We start from the raw sequence: 13,410 nt of genomic DNA on the forward strand, positions 1-13,410 counted from the left end.
TAGGGCTGAGGGTAATTAGTCCATCCCCTAATTAATGATATTGTCAATTAGTTCCTGTATTAATTAGTATTGGGGCAATTAGACCTGAGGATAATTAGTCCATCCCCTAAATAATTATATGGGAATTAGTCCATCCCCTTATTAATGATATGGTAATTAGCCCAGCCCTAATTAATAGCGGGAAAATACATTCACCACTAATTAATGACAGCCAATGGCTCCACCCCCTTATTAATGATGGGATAATTTGCCCCAGCCTAATTAATGCAGCCACTAATGAATGCCTCTCTTAATTGATGCTTGCATTGAATTGGGCTCAGCCCGTGGCCGTCATTAGGGCATCCCAGAATGCATTGCTCTGTGTCAGCCATCTTGTATCCCATAATGCCTTGCTCCATGTCAGACATCTTGTATCCCACAATGCCCTGTGCTGGGTCAGCCATCTTGTATTCCATAGGCATAAGTGTCAGCCATCTTGTATCCCACAATGCCCTGTGCTGTGTCAGCCATCTTGTATCCCACAATGCCCTGCTTTGGCAGCCATCTTGTATTCTACAGTGATCAGTGTCAGCCATCTTGTATCCCACAATGCTCTGTGTCAGCCATCTTGTATCCCACAATACCCTGCTGTGTCAGCCATCTTGTATCCCACAATGCCCTGCTTTGGCAGCCATCTTGTATTCCATAGTGCTCAGTGTCAGCCATCTTGTATCCCACAATACCCTGCTTTGGCAGCCATCTTGTATTCCATAGTAATCACTGTCAGCCATCTTGTATCTGACAATGCCCTGCTTTGGCAGCCATCTTGATTCTACAGTGATCAGTGTCAGCCATCTTGTATCCCACAATTCCCTGCTTTGGCAGCCATCTTGTATTCCATAGGGATCAGTGTCAGCCATCTTGTATCCCACAATGCCCTGCTGTGTCAGCCATCTTGTATCTGACAATGCCCTGTGCTTTGGCAGCCATCTTGTATTCTACAGTGCTTTGTGTCAGCCATCTTGTATCCGACAATGCCCTGCTTTGGCAGCCATCTTGTATCCCATGATGCTCTGTGTCAGCCATCTTGTATCCCATAGTGCTCAGTGTCAGCCATCTTGTATCCCATAATGCCCTGTGCTGTGTCAGCCATCTTGTATTCCATAGTGCTCAGTGTCAGCCATCTTGTATCCCATAATGCTCTGTGTCAGCCATCTTGTATCCGACAATGCCCTGCTTTGGCAGCCATCTTGTATTCCATAGGGATCAGTGTCAGCCATCTTGTATCCCACAATGCCCTGTTTTGGCAGCCATCTTGTATCCCACATTGCCCTGTGCTGTGTCAGCCATCTTGTATACAATAGTGCTCAGTGTCAGCCATCTTGTATCCCATAATACCCTACTGTGTCAGCCATCTTGCAACCCACCACGCCCTGTGCTGTGTCAGCCATCTTGTATTCCTCAGCACTTTGTGTCAGCCATCTTGCATCCCACAATGCCCTGCTTTGGCAGCCATCTTGTATCCTACAGTGCCTTGTGTCAGCCATCTTGTATCCCATAACACCCTGAGATGTCAGCCATCTTGTATTCCACAATACCCTGTGCTATCAGCCATCTTGTATCCCACAATGCCCTGTGCTGTCAGCCATCTTGTATCCCACAATACCCTGCTGTGTCAGCCATCTTGCATCCCATAATGCCCTGCTTTGGCAGCCATCTTGTATTCCACAATGCCCTGCTTTGGCAGCCATCTTGTATCCCACAATGCCCTGCTTTGGCAGCCATCTTGTATTCTACAGTGCTCAGTGTCAGCCATCTTGTATCCCACAATGCCCTGTGCTGTGTCAGCCATCTTGTATCCCACAATGTCCTGCTTTGGCAGCCATCTTGTATTCTACAGTGCTTTGTGTCAGCCATCTTGTATTCCCACAATGCCCTGCTTTGGCAGCCATCTTGTGTTCCACAGTGCTCAGTGTCAGCCATCTTGTATCCCATAATGCTCTGTGTCAGCCATCTTGTATCCGACAATGCCCTGCTTTGGCAGCCATCTTGATTCTGCAGTGATCAGTGTCAGCCATCTTGCATCCCACAATGCCCTGTGCTGTGTCAGCCATCTCGTATCCCACAATGCCCTCTGCAATGTCAGCCATCTTGTATCCTATGATACTCAATTTCAGCCATGTTGTATCCCACAATGCTCTACTAAATGTATTCCATATGCTCTGTTAGCCATCTTGTATCCCACAATGCCCTGTTAAATGTCAGCCATCTTGTATCCTATGCTACTCAGTGTCATCCATCTTGTATCCCACAATGCCCTCCAAGATGTCAGCCATTTTGTATTCTGTAATGCTTACTGTCAGCCATTTTGTATTCCACAATTTCCTGTATTGTGTCAGCCATCTTGTATCCTACAGTGCTCAGTGTCAGCCATCTTGTATCCCACAATGCTCTGCTAAATGTCAGCCATGCTGTATCCTACAACTCCCAGCGCAATGTCAGCCATCTTGTATCCCATAATGCCCTGCTTTGGCAGCCATCTTGTATTCCATAGTGCACAGTGTCAGCCCTCTTGTATCCCACAATTCCCTGCCTTAGCAGCCAACTTGTATTATCAGTGTCAGCCATTTTGTATCCCACAATGCCCTGTTAAATGTCAGCCATTTTGTATCCTATGATACTCAGTGTCAGCCATCTTGTATCCCACAATTCCCTGCAAAATGTCACCCGTTTTTTCTATCCTGCGATACTCAGTGTCAGCCATCTTGTATCTCACAATGCCTCTCCCTCCCCCATTACCCTCCTACCCCCATCCACTGTTTCCCTCCTCCCCAATCCCACAATGCCCCTCCCCAATCCCATGATGCCGCTCACCAGTTCCAGCCTTCCCGCAGGTCCCCACGCGCCCCAGGCACTCCTTGTGGGCGGGGGCTCGGCAGCGGCTGCAGCGATAGCCCTGGTAGAAGGTGCCCCTGGGGACACGGGGGGGACACGAGGTCATGGTCACAGGGGACACCACCAGCCATGCCCCACACCCACCTGAGGCCACCCAGGACTGACCCATCCATGACCCACCCAGGTTGTCCAGCAGAGCTCTTGACCCACCTGAGTCTTGGCCCAGGTTGGTCCCACCAGTATCAACCCAACCAGGAGGGTCTCACTTTGACTTTGACCCATCTGGGGCTTGGCCAACCTTGGCCTCCAGCCAACCTTGGTCTTGACCCACCTCAACCTTGACCACCACCCAACCTTGATCCAGTTTGGCCTTGACCTCCAACCAACACTTGACCCAGCTTGGTCTTCACCCACCTTGTCATTTCCTACCCAACCATTGACCCACCTTGATCTCCTGACCTCCACCCAACCTTGACCCACCTTGGCCTTGACCCACCTTGTTGTTTTCTACCCAACCATTGGCCCAACCGGACTTCTTGATCTCCACCCAACCTTGACTCACCTTGAGTCCAACCCAACCTTGACCCACCTTGGCCTTGGCCCACTTTGGTCTTGACCTCCACCCAACCCTTGACCCACCTTGATCTTGACCTCCACCCAACCTTGACCCACTTTGGACACCACCCAACCTTGACCCAGCTTGGTCTTCACCCACTTTGTTGTTTTCTACTCAATCTTGACCCACTTTGGCCTTGATCTCCACCCAACCTTGATCCACCTTGGTCTTGACCCACCTTGTTGTTTTCTACCCAACCACTGGCCCACCTGGACCTCTTGATCTCCATGCAACCTTGACCCAACTTGGTCTCCACTCAACCTTGGCCCACCTTGACTCCAACCCAACCTTGGCCCACCTTGGCCTCCACTCAACCATTGACCCACCTTGACTCCAACCCAACCTTGACCCACCTTGAGGCCACTCACAGCTTGACCCCCAAGGAGCTCCTTGACCCCTCCCCAGCCCCTGACCACCCTCCAAGGCTTGACCCACCTTGAGCTTGACCTTCCCACCACCCCACCAGCCCCTCCATCACCAACCTCCACCTTGACCTCACCACCCCAAGAACGTGACCCACCCACCTCCAACCTCCTGGGGGTCTCCTCCTCTCCCAGACCCCCCCCCCCCCGTGGCCTCTCCAGGACCACGTGGACACAATTTTGGGGTCCTACCTCAGCAACATCTGGCAGGCCCTGCAGGACGTGGTGTCCTCGAAGGAGAACATCTGGAAGTCGTGTCCATCAGCCAGGGCGTTCTCGGGGAAGATGTTGGACCTGCCGGACACGGGGAGGACCTGGGTCAGGTGGGGACAACCTGGACGTCCCCAAGACCACCCAGTGGGGCAGGTGGGACCTCCTCGGTGGGGACAGGGCCACCTACAGGGCCATCTCGAACTGCTCCAGCCACTTCTTCTTCAGCTCGCGCGTCTTGAAGAAGAGCTCGTAGTCCGGCAGCCCGGCCATGTCCAGCAGCATGAAGGTGTGGGACCACTGTGGGGTGGGGTGGGGTCAGCCACGCCCCCCAAGTGGGGCGGGGTCACGTGGGGACACTGGGGACATTGCGGTCAGCCACGCCCCCCAAGTGGGGCAGGGTCACGTGGGGACACTGGGAAGATTGGGGTCACACCCCCCCCTCCTGGGGTCATTGGGTGGTGGGGTGTCCACTGGGGACGTGGACATCACGGTGCACCAGGGACCAGATTTTGGGGATCCACCAGGGAATGGGGTTTTGGACTCCACCAGGGATGAGGATTTAGGAATCCACCAGGTAATGGGGTTTTGGGGTTCACCAGGAACCAGATTTTGGGGATCCACCAGGGACCAGGATCTTGGAATCCATCAGGGTGTTGGGTTTTGGGGTTCACCAGGTACCAGATTTTGGGGATCCACGAGGTAATGGGGTTTTGGGGTTCACCAGGGACCAGGATCTTGGAATCCATCAGGGTGTTGGGTTTTGGGGTTCACCAGGGACCAGATTTTGGGGATCCACCAGGGAACGGGGTTTTGGACTCCACCAGGGATGAGGATTTAGGAATCCACCAGGTAATGGGGTTTTGGGGTTCACCAGGAACCAGATTTTGGGGATCCACCAGGGACCAGGATCTTGGAATCCATCAGGGTATTGGATTTTGGGGTTCACCAGGTACCAGATTTTGGGGATCCACCAGGTAATGGGGTTTTGGGGTTCATCCAGGACCAGATTTTGGGGATCCACCAGGGAATGGGGTTTTGGGGTTCACCAGGGACCAGGATCTTGGAATCCATCAGGGAACAGGGTTTGGGGGTTCACCAGGGACCAGGATCTTGGACTCCACCAGGGAACGGGGTTTTGGGATCCATCCAGGACCAGATTTTGGGGATCCACCAGGAAATGGGGTTTTGGGATCCATCCAGGACCAGATTTTGGGGTTCACCAGGGACCAGGATCTTGGGATCAACCAGGGAACAGACTTTGAGGATCCACCAGAGAAGAGGAACCCGGATCCACCTGACCTGGACATCTGTGTCCATCAGGGACCAGATTTTGGGGACCCACCAGAGACCTTGATGTTGGGGTCCACCAGGGAACAGGGTTTGGGGGTTCATCCAGGACCAGATTTTGGGGATCCACCAGGGAATGGGGTTTTGGGGTCCACCAGGGACCAGAATCCTGGGAACAACCAGGGAACAGAATTTGAGGATCCACCAGAGAAGAGGAACCCGGATCCACCTGACCTGGACATCTGTGTCCATCAGGGACCAGATTTTGGGGACCCACCAGGGACCAGGATGTTGGGGTCCACCAGATCTGGATATTTGGAACCACCAGGGACCTGGATGTTGGGACCACCAGGAACCAAAATCCTGGGATCCACCAGAGCTGGACCTCTGAGGTCATGGGGAAGAGGACCTGGGGACCACCAGGGAATGGGGTTTTGGGGTCACCATGGACCAAAGTTTGGAGGATCCACCAGGGAATGGGGTTTTGGGGTCCACCAGGGACCAGGATCTTGGGGTCCATCAGGGAATGAGGTTTTGGGGTCCATCCAGGAACCAAAATCCTGGGATCCACCAGACCTGGACCTCTGAGGTCATGGGGAAGAGGACCTGGGGACCACAAGGGAATGGGGTTTGGGGGTTCACCAGGGACCAGATTTTGGGGTCCACCAGGCAATGGGGTTTGGGGGTCCACCAGGGACCTGGATGTTGGCACCACCAGGAACCAAAATCCTGGGATCCACCAGAGCTGGACCTTTGGGGTCATGGGGAAGAGGACCTGGGGACCACCAGGATCTGGACACTTGGGACCGCTTGGAACTGGACACCAGTGTCCACCAGTGACCAGGTTCCTGAGGTCCACAAGACTGGACCTCTGTGTCCACCGGGGTCCTTTGGGAAGAGGACACTGGGACTGGAGGAACCTGGCCGCTGGTGTCCCCCTGATGTCCCCACGGTGTCCCCGGTACCTTCTTGCCATCACGAGGCTCGAGGTCACCGTCGTGGAGTTGGTGGCTCTGGAGGTCCACCACGTCCTTGGTCTCGTAGGAGTCCCCGCGGCGCTTGCAGATGATCAGGGCCTTGTCCAGCAGGAAGCCGTACCTGGGGACGGTGACAAGGGTGGCACCGTGTCCCTGAGGCCACCGCGCTCCACGGGGTGTCCCCATGGCTGCCCTGGAGCGGCCTCCAAGTGTCCCTGTGGTGTCCCCAGGGGTGTCCCCATGGGGAGGTCTCTGTTTTCTCATGTCCCCATGGTGTCCTCACGTCCCTGAGGTGTCCCCATGGATGGTCTCCTGTCCCCATGGTGTGCCCGTGGTGTGCCCATGGTGTCCCCATGTTCTTGAGGTGTTCCTGAGGTGTCTCCATGGATGTCCCCATGTCCCTGAGGTGTCCCCATGGTGTCCCTGAAGCGTCCCCATGGATGTTCTCATATCCCCATGGTGTCCCCATGTCCCTGAGGTGTCCTTGAGGTGTCCCCATGGATGTCCTTATGTCCTTGAAGTGTCCCCAAGGTGTTCCTGCAGCGTCCCCATGGATGTTCTCATGTCCCTGTGGTGTCCCCAGGGGTGTCCCCAAGGGGAGGTCTCTGTTTTCTCATGTCCCCATGGTGTCCTCACGTCCCTGAGGTGTCCCCATGGATGGTCTCCTGTCCCCATGGTGTGCCCGTGGTGTGCCCGTGGTGTCCCCATGTTCTTGAGGTGTTCCTGAGGTGTCTCCATGGATGTCCCCATGTCCCTGAGGTGTCTCCATATCCCTGAGATATCCTTGAAGTGTCTCCATGGATGTCCCCATGTCCCTGAGGTGTCCCCATGGTGTCCCTGCAGCGTCCCCATGGATGTCCCCATGTCCCTGTGGTGTCCCCAAGGGTGTCCCCAAGGGGAGCTCTCTGTTTTCTCCTGTCCCCATGGTGTCCTCACGTCCCTGGGATGTCCCTGAGGTGTCCCCATGGATGGTCTCCTGTCCCCATGGTGTGCCCGTGGTGTGCCCATGGTGTCCCCATGTTCTTGAGGTGTTCCTGAGGTGTCTCCATGGATGTTCTCATGTCCCCATGGTGTGCCCATGGTGTCCCCATGTTCTTGAGGTGTTCCTGAGGTGTCTCCATGGATGTCCTCATGTCCCCATGGTGTCTCCATATCCCTGAGGTATCCTTGAGGTGTCTCCATGGATGTCCCCATGTCCTTGAAGTGTCCCCAAGGTGTTCCTGAGGTGTCTCCATGGATGTCCCCATGTCCCTGAGGTGTCCCCAGGGGTGTCACCATGGGGAGGTCTCTGTTTTCTCATGTCCCCATGGTGTCCTCACGTCCCTGGGATGTCCCTGAGGTGTCCCCATGGATGGTCTCCTGTCCCCATGGTGTGCCCGTGGTGTCCCCATGTTCTTGAGGTGTTCCTGAGGTGTCCCAATGGACATTCTCATGTCCCCATGGTGTCTCCACATCCCTGAGATATCCTTGAGGTGTCTCCATGGATGTCCTCATGTCCTTGAAGTGTCCCCAAGGTGTTCCTGAGGTGTCTCCATGGATGTCCCCATGTCCCTGAGGTGTCCCTATGGTGTGCCCATGGTGTCCCCATGGATGTTCCCATGTCCCCATGGTGTCCCCATGTCTCTGAGGTGTCCCCAAGGTGTTCCTGAGGTGTCCCCATGGATGTCCCCATGTCTCTGAGATGTCCCCATGTCCCTGAAGTGCCCCTGAGGTGTTCCTGAGGTGTCTCCATGGATGTTCTCATGTCCCCATGGTGTCTCCATATCCCTGAGGTATCCTTGAGGTGTCTCCATGAATGTCCCCATGTCCCTGAGGTGTCCCCATGGTGTCCCTGCAGTGTCCCCATGGATGTTCTCATGTCCCTGTGGTGTCCCCAGGGGTGTCCCCAAGGGGAGGTCTCTGTTTTCTCATGTCCCCATGGTGTCCTCACGTCCCTGAGATGTCCCTGAGGTGTCCCCATGGATGTTCTCATGTCCCCATGGTGTGGCCATGGTGTCCCCATGTTCCTGAGGTGTTCCTGAGGTGTCTCCATGGATGTTCTCATGTCCCCATGGTGTCTCCATATCCCTGAGGTATCCTTGAGGTGTCTCCATGGATGTCCTCATGTCCTTGAAGTGTCCCCAAGGTGTTCCTGAGGTGTCTCCATGGATGTCCCCATGTCCCTGAGGTGTCCCCATGGTGTCCCTGCAGCGTCCCCATGGATGTTCTCATGTCCCTGTGGTGTCCCCAGGGGTGTCCCCAGGGGTGTCACCATGGGGAGGTCTCTGTTTTCTCATGTCCCCATGGTGTCCTCACGTTCCTGAAGTGTCCCCATGGATGGTCTCCTGTCCCCATGGTGTGCCCACGGTGTCCCCATGTTCTTGAGGTGTTCCTGAGGTGTCCCCATGGATGGTCTCCTGTCCCCATGGTGTGCCCGTGGTGTGCCCGTGGTGTCCCCATGTTCTTGAGGTGTCCCTGAGGTGTCTCCATGGATGTTCTCATGTCCCCATGGTGTCTCCATATCCCTGAGGTATCCTTGAGGTGTCTCCATGGATGTCCTCATGTCCTTGAAGTGTCCCCAAGGTGTTCCTGAGGTGTCTCCATGGATGTCCCCATGTCCCTGAGGTGTCCCCATGGTGTCCCTGAAGCGTGCCCATGGATGTTCTCACGTCCCCATGGTGTCCCCATGTCCCTGAGGTGCCTCCATGGATGTCCCCGTGTTCTTGAGGTGTTCCTGAGGTGTCTCCATGGATGTTCTCACGTCCCCATGGTGTCCCCATGTCCCTGAGGTGTTCCTGAGATGTCCTTGAGGTGTCCCCAAGGTGTTCCTGAGATGTTCCTGAGGTGTTCCTGAGATGTCCTCATGTCTCTGTGGTGTCCCCATATTCCTGTGATGTCCCTGTGGTGTCCCCAGGTGTCCCCAGGTATCCCCCTGTGCCTGAGATGCTACTGAGGTGTCCCCAAGGTGTTCCTGAGATGTTCCTGAGGTGGCCCCATGTCTCTGTGGTGTCCCCAAGGTGTTCATGTGATGTCCCTGTGGTGTCCCCAGGTGTCCCCAGGTGTCCCCAGGTGTCCCCAGCCCACCTGTCCACCTTGGAGCGTCTCTCGGCGCTGGAGACCTTCAGCTCCCCATCGATCTTGGGGCGCCCGAACTGCGCCAGGGACTGCGGCTGGGACCGGGTGGACATCAGGACCAGGGTGGACATCAGGAATGGAGTGGACATCAGGAATGGGGTGGACATCAGGACATCAGGAGCGGGGTGGACATTGGGAATGGGATGGACATCAGGAACGGGGTGGACATTGGGACATTGGGACATCAGGAATGGGGTGGACATTGGGAATGGGATGGACATCAGGAATGGGGTGGACATCAGGAATGGGGTGGACATCAGGACATCAGGAGTGGGGTGGACATTGGGACATCAGGAACGGGGTGGACATCAGGAATGGGGTGGACATCAGGAATGGGGTGGACATTGGGTACAGGGTGGACATTGGGTACAGGGTGGACATTGGGACATTGGGAACAGGGGGGACATCAGGAATGGGGTGGACATTGGGAACGGGGTGGACATTGGGAATAGGTCCCAGGGGGGATTTGGGGCTCCTGGGAGGAATTTGGGGGTCCCGGGGGGGATTTTGGGGATCTGGGGTGGATTTTGGGGTTCCCAGGGAGGATTTGGGTATTTTGGGGGTCCCGGGGGGATTTTGGGGTTCCCAGGGTGGAATTTGGGTATTTTGGGGGTCCCGGGGTGGATTTTGGGGTTCCCAGGGGGAATTTGGGGGTCCCAGGGTGGAATTTGGGGAATTTTGGGGTTCCCAGGGTGGAATTTGGGTATTTTGGGGTTCCCAGGGTGGAATTTGGGGAATTTTGGGGTTCCCAGGGTGGAATTTGGGGATTTTGGGGGTCCCGGGGGGAATTTGGGGATCCTGGGGTGGATTTTGGGGTTCCCAGGGTGGAATTTGGGGATTTTGGGGGTCCCGGGGGGGATTTTGGGGTTCCCAGGGGGGATTTGAGGAATTTTGGGGATCCCGGGGTGGATTTTGGGGCTCCCAGGGAGGATTTTGGGTATTTTGGGGTTCCCAGGGGGGATTTTGGGAGTCCCGGGGTGGATTTTGGGGTTCCCGGGGGGAATTTGGGGTTCCCAGGGGGGAATTTGGGGATTTTGGGGGTCCCGGGGGGGATTTTGGGGTTCCCAGGGGGGAATTTGGGGATTTTGGGGTCCCGGGGGGAATTTGGGGATCCTGGGGTGGATTTTGGGGTTTTCAGGGTGGAATTCGGGGAATTTGGGGGTCCCGGGGGGGATTTTGGTGTTCCCAGGGTGGAATTCGGGGATTTTGGGGGTCCCGGAGGGGATTTTGGGGTTTCTGGGGGTGATTTGGGGTTCCCAGGGGGATTTGGGGGATTTTGGTGGTCCCGGGGTGGATTTTGGGGTTCCCAGGGGGGAATTTGAGGATTTTGGGGGTCCCGGGTTGGATTTTGGGGTTCCCAGGGTGGAATTTGGGGAATTTTGTGGTTCCCAGGGTGAATTTGGGTATTTTGGGGATCCCGGGGGGGATTTTGGGGTTCCCAGGGGGAATTTGGGGAATTTTGGGGTTCCCAGGGTGGAATTTGGGGATTTTGGGGGGTCCCAGGGGGGATTTTGGGAGTCCCGGGGTGGGATTTGGGGTTCCCGGGGTGGGATTTGGGGATTTTGGGGGGAATTTGGGGGTCCCGGGGTGGATTTTGGGGTTCCCAGGGGAATTTGGGGGTCCTGGAGGGGATTTTGGGGTTCCCAGGGTGGAATTTGGGGATTTTGGGGATCCTGGGGGGATTTTGGGGTTCCCAGGGTGGAATTTGGGGATTTTGGGGGGAATCTGGGGGTCCCGGGGTGGATTTTGGAGTTCCCAGGGTGGAATTTGGGTATTTTGGGGGTCCCGGAGGAGATTTTGGGGTTCCCAGGGTGGAATTTGGGTATTTTGGGGGTCCCGGGGTGGATTTTGGGGTTCCCAGGGAGGATTTGGGTATTTTGGGGGTCCCGGGGTGGATTTTGGGATTCCCAGGGGAATTTGGGGGTCCTGGGGGGATTTTGGGGCTCCCAGGGTGGAATTTGGGGATTTTGGGGGTCCCGGAGGGGATTTTGGGGTTCCCAGGGTGGAATTTGGGGATTTTGGGGGTCCCGGGGTGGATTTTGGGGTTCCCGGGGTGGGATTTGGGGATTTTGGGGGTCCCGGGGTGGATTTTGGGGTTCCCAGGGGAATTTGGGGAATTTTGGGGTTCCCAGGATGGAATTTGGGTATTTTGGGGGTCCCGGGGTGGAATTTGGGGATTTTGGGGATCCCGGGGTGGATTTTGGGGGTCCCGGGGTGGATTTTGGGGTTCCCAGGGGGGAATTCGGGGATTTTGGGGGGTCCCCAGGGGGGAATTTGGGGGTCCGGGGTGGATTTTGGGGTTCCCAGGGAGGATTTGGGGAATTTGGGGGTCCCGGGGTGGATTTTGGGGTTCCCAGGGTGGAATTTGGGGAATTTTGGGGTTCCCAGGGTGGAATTTGGGGAATTTTGTGGTTCCCAGGGTGAATTTGGGTATTTTGGGGATCCCGGGGTGGATTTTGGGGTTCCCAGGGGGATTTTGGGGGTCCCGGGGTGGATTTTGGGGTTCCCGGGGTGGAATTTGGGGATTTTGGGGGGTCCCGGAGGGGATTTTGGGGCTCCCAGGGGAATTTGGGGGTCCCGGGGTGGATTTTGGGGCTCCCAGGATGGAATTTGGGGATTTTTTGGGGTGCCCACCATGTTGTGCAGGCAGAGCTGGATGCTCGTGAGCTGTTTCAGGGTCTCGTTGTCCCGTTTGACCTCGTTCACGCACTGGGCCAGGTCCTGGGGGGGTTCGGGGGGCTCCGGTCAGAGACCCCCAAGGAACCCCAAAATCCACCCCTGGAAACCCCAGAATCCCCCCTTGGAACCCCAAAATCCCACCCAGAAACCCCAAAATCCCACTAAGAAACCCCAAAATCCCACCCTGGACCCCAAAATCACCCTCCAGAAAGCTCAAAAACCCCCTGGAACCCCAAACCTGCCTCAAACCCCAAAATCCCCCCAGAAACCCCAAAATCCCCCCCAGAAACCCCAAAATCCCACTCAGAAATCCCAAAATCCCCCCCAGAAACCCCAAAATCCTCCCCTGGAAACCCAAATCCCACCCAGAAACCCCAAACCTGCCTCAAACCACAAAATCCCCCCAGAAACCCCAAAATTCCCCCCTGGAACCCCCAAAATCCCCCCCAGAAACCCCAAAATCCCCCCCTGGACCCCAAAATCACCCCCAGAAATCTCAAAATCCCCCCTGGAACCCCAAACCTGCCTCAAACCCCAAAATCCCATTAAGAAACCCCAAAATCCCACCCTGGAACCCCAAAATCCCCCAGAAACCCCAAAATCCCCCCTAGAAACCCCAAAATCCTACTCAGAAATCCCAAAATCCTCCCCTGGAACCCCCAAAATCCCCCCCAAAACCCCAAATCCCACCCTGGAACCCCCAAATTCCCCCCAAGACCCCCCCAAATCTCCCCCAAATTCCCCCAGGACCCCCCCAAATCTGCCTCAAGAGGCCCCAAAACTCCCAAACCTCCCCCCAAAATCCCCCTCAAACCCCTCAGGACCCCACAGAACCCCCAAATCGGCCCCAAATTGGCCCCAAAATTCCCCCCAAATCCCCCCACATCCCCCTCAGGACCCCCAAACTGCCCCCGGATTTCCCCCAAACCTCCCCAGGACCCCCAAATTCCTACAGGACCCCCAAAACGCCCCCAAATCCCCCCCAAATCCCCTCCAGGACCCCCAAATCCCCTCCAGGACCCCCAGATTCCTTCAGGACCCCCAAAACGCCCCCAAATCCCCCCCAAATCCACCATAAATCCCCTCCAGGACCCCAAAATCACCCCCAGGACCCCCAGATTCCTTCAGGACCCCCAAAACGCCCCAAAATCAGCCCCAAATCCTCCCAAAATCCCCCCAAAACGCCCTAAATCTCCCCCAAAATCCCCCCTAAATCCCCTCCAGGACC

At 55.9% G+C, this 13,410-nt stretch overlaps 1 protein-coding gene across 1 annotated transcript in view; it reads right to left on the reverse strand.

The window, feature by feature from the left end:
- The window catches only part of VAV1 (vav guanine nucleotide exchange factor 1), a 53,429-nt gene that overhangs the window by 16,812 nt on the left and 23,207 nt on the right, over window positions 1-13,410 (reverse strand). Inside the window, exons 12-17 of the mRNA XM_077192223.1 lie at window positions 12,138-12,224; window positions 9,453-9,538; window positions 6,378-6,510; window positions 4,313-4,422; window positions 4,105-4,206; window positions 2,854-2,951 (exon numbers count right to left, since the gene is read on the reverse strand). Of these exons, the coding sequence (XP_077048338.1) occupies window positions 2,854-2,951; window positions 4,105-4,206; window positions 4,313-4,422; window positions 6,378-6,510; window positions 9,453-9,538; window positions 12,138-12,224 (616 nt within the window). The remainder of the gene's footprint in view (window positions 1-2,853; window positions 2,952-4,104; window positions 4,207-4,312; window positions 4,423-6,377; window positions 6,511-9,452; window positions 9,539-12,137; window positions 12,225-13,410) is intronic.

Source organism: Agelaius phoeniceus, chromosome 32, assembly GCF_051311805.1.
Source record: "Agelaius phoeniceus isolate bAgePho1 chromosome 32, bAgePho1.hap1, whole genome shotgun sequence".
NCBI classification, from domain to species: Eukaryota; Metazoa; Chordata; class Aves; order Passeriformes; family Icteridae; genus Agelaius; species Agelaius phoeniceus.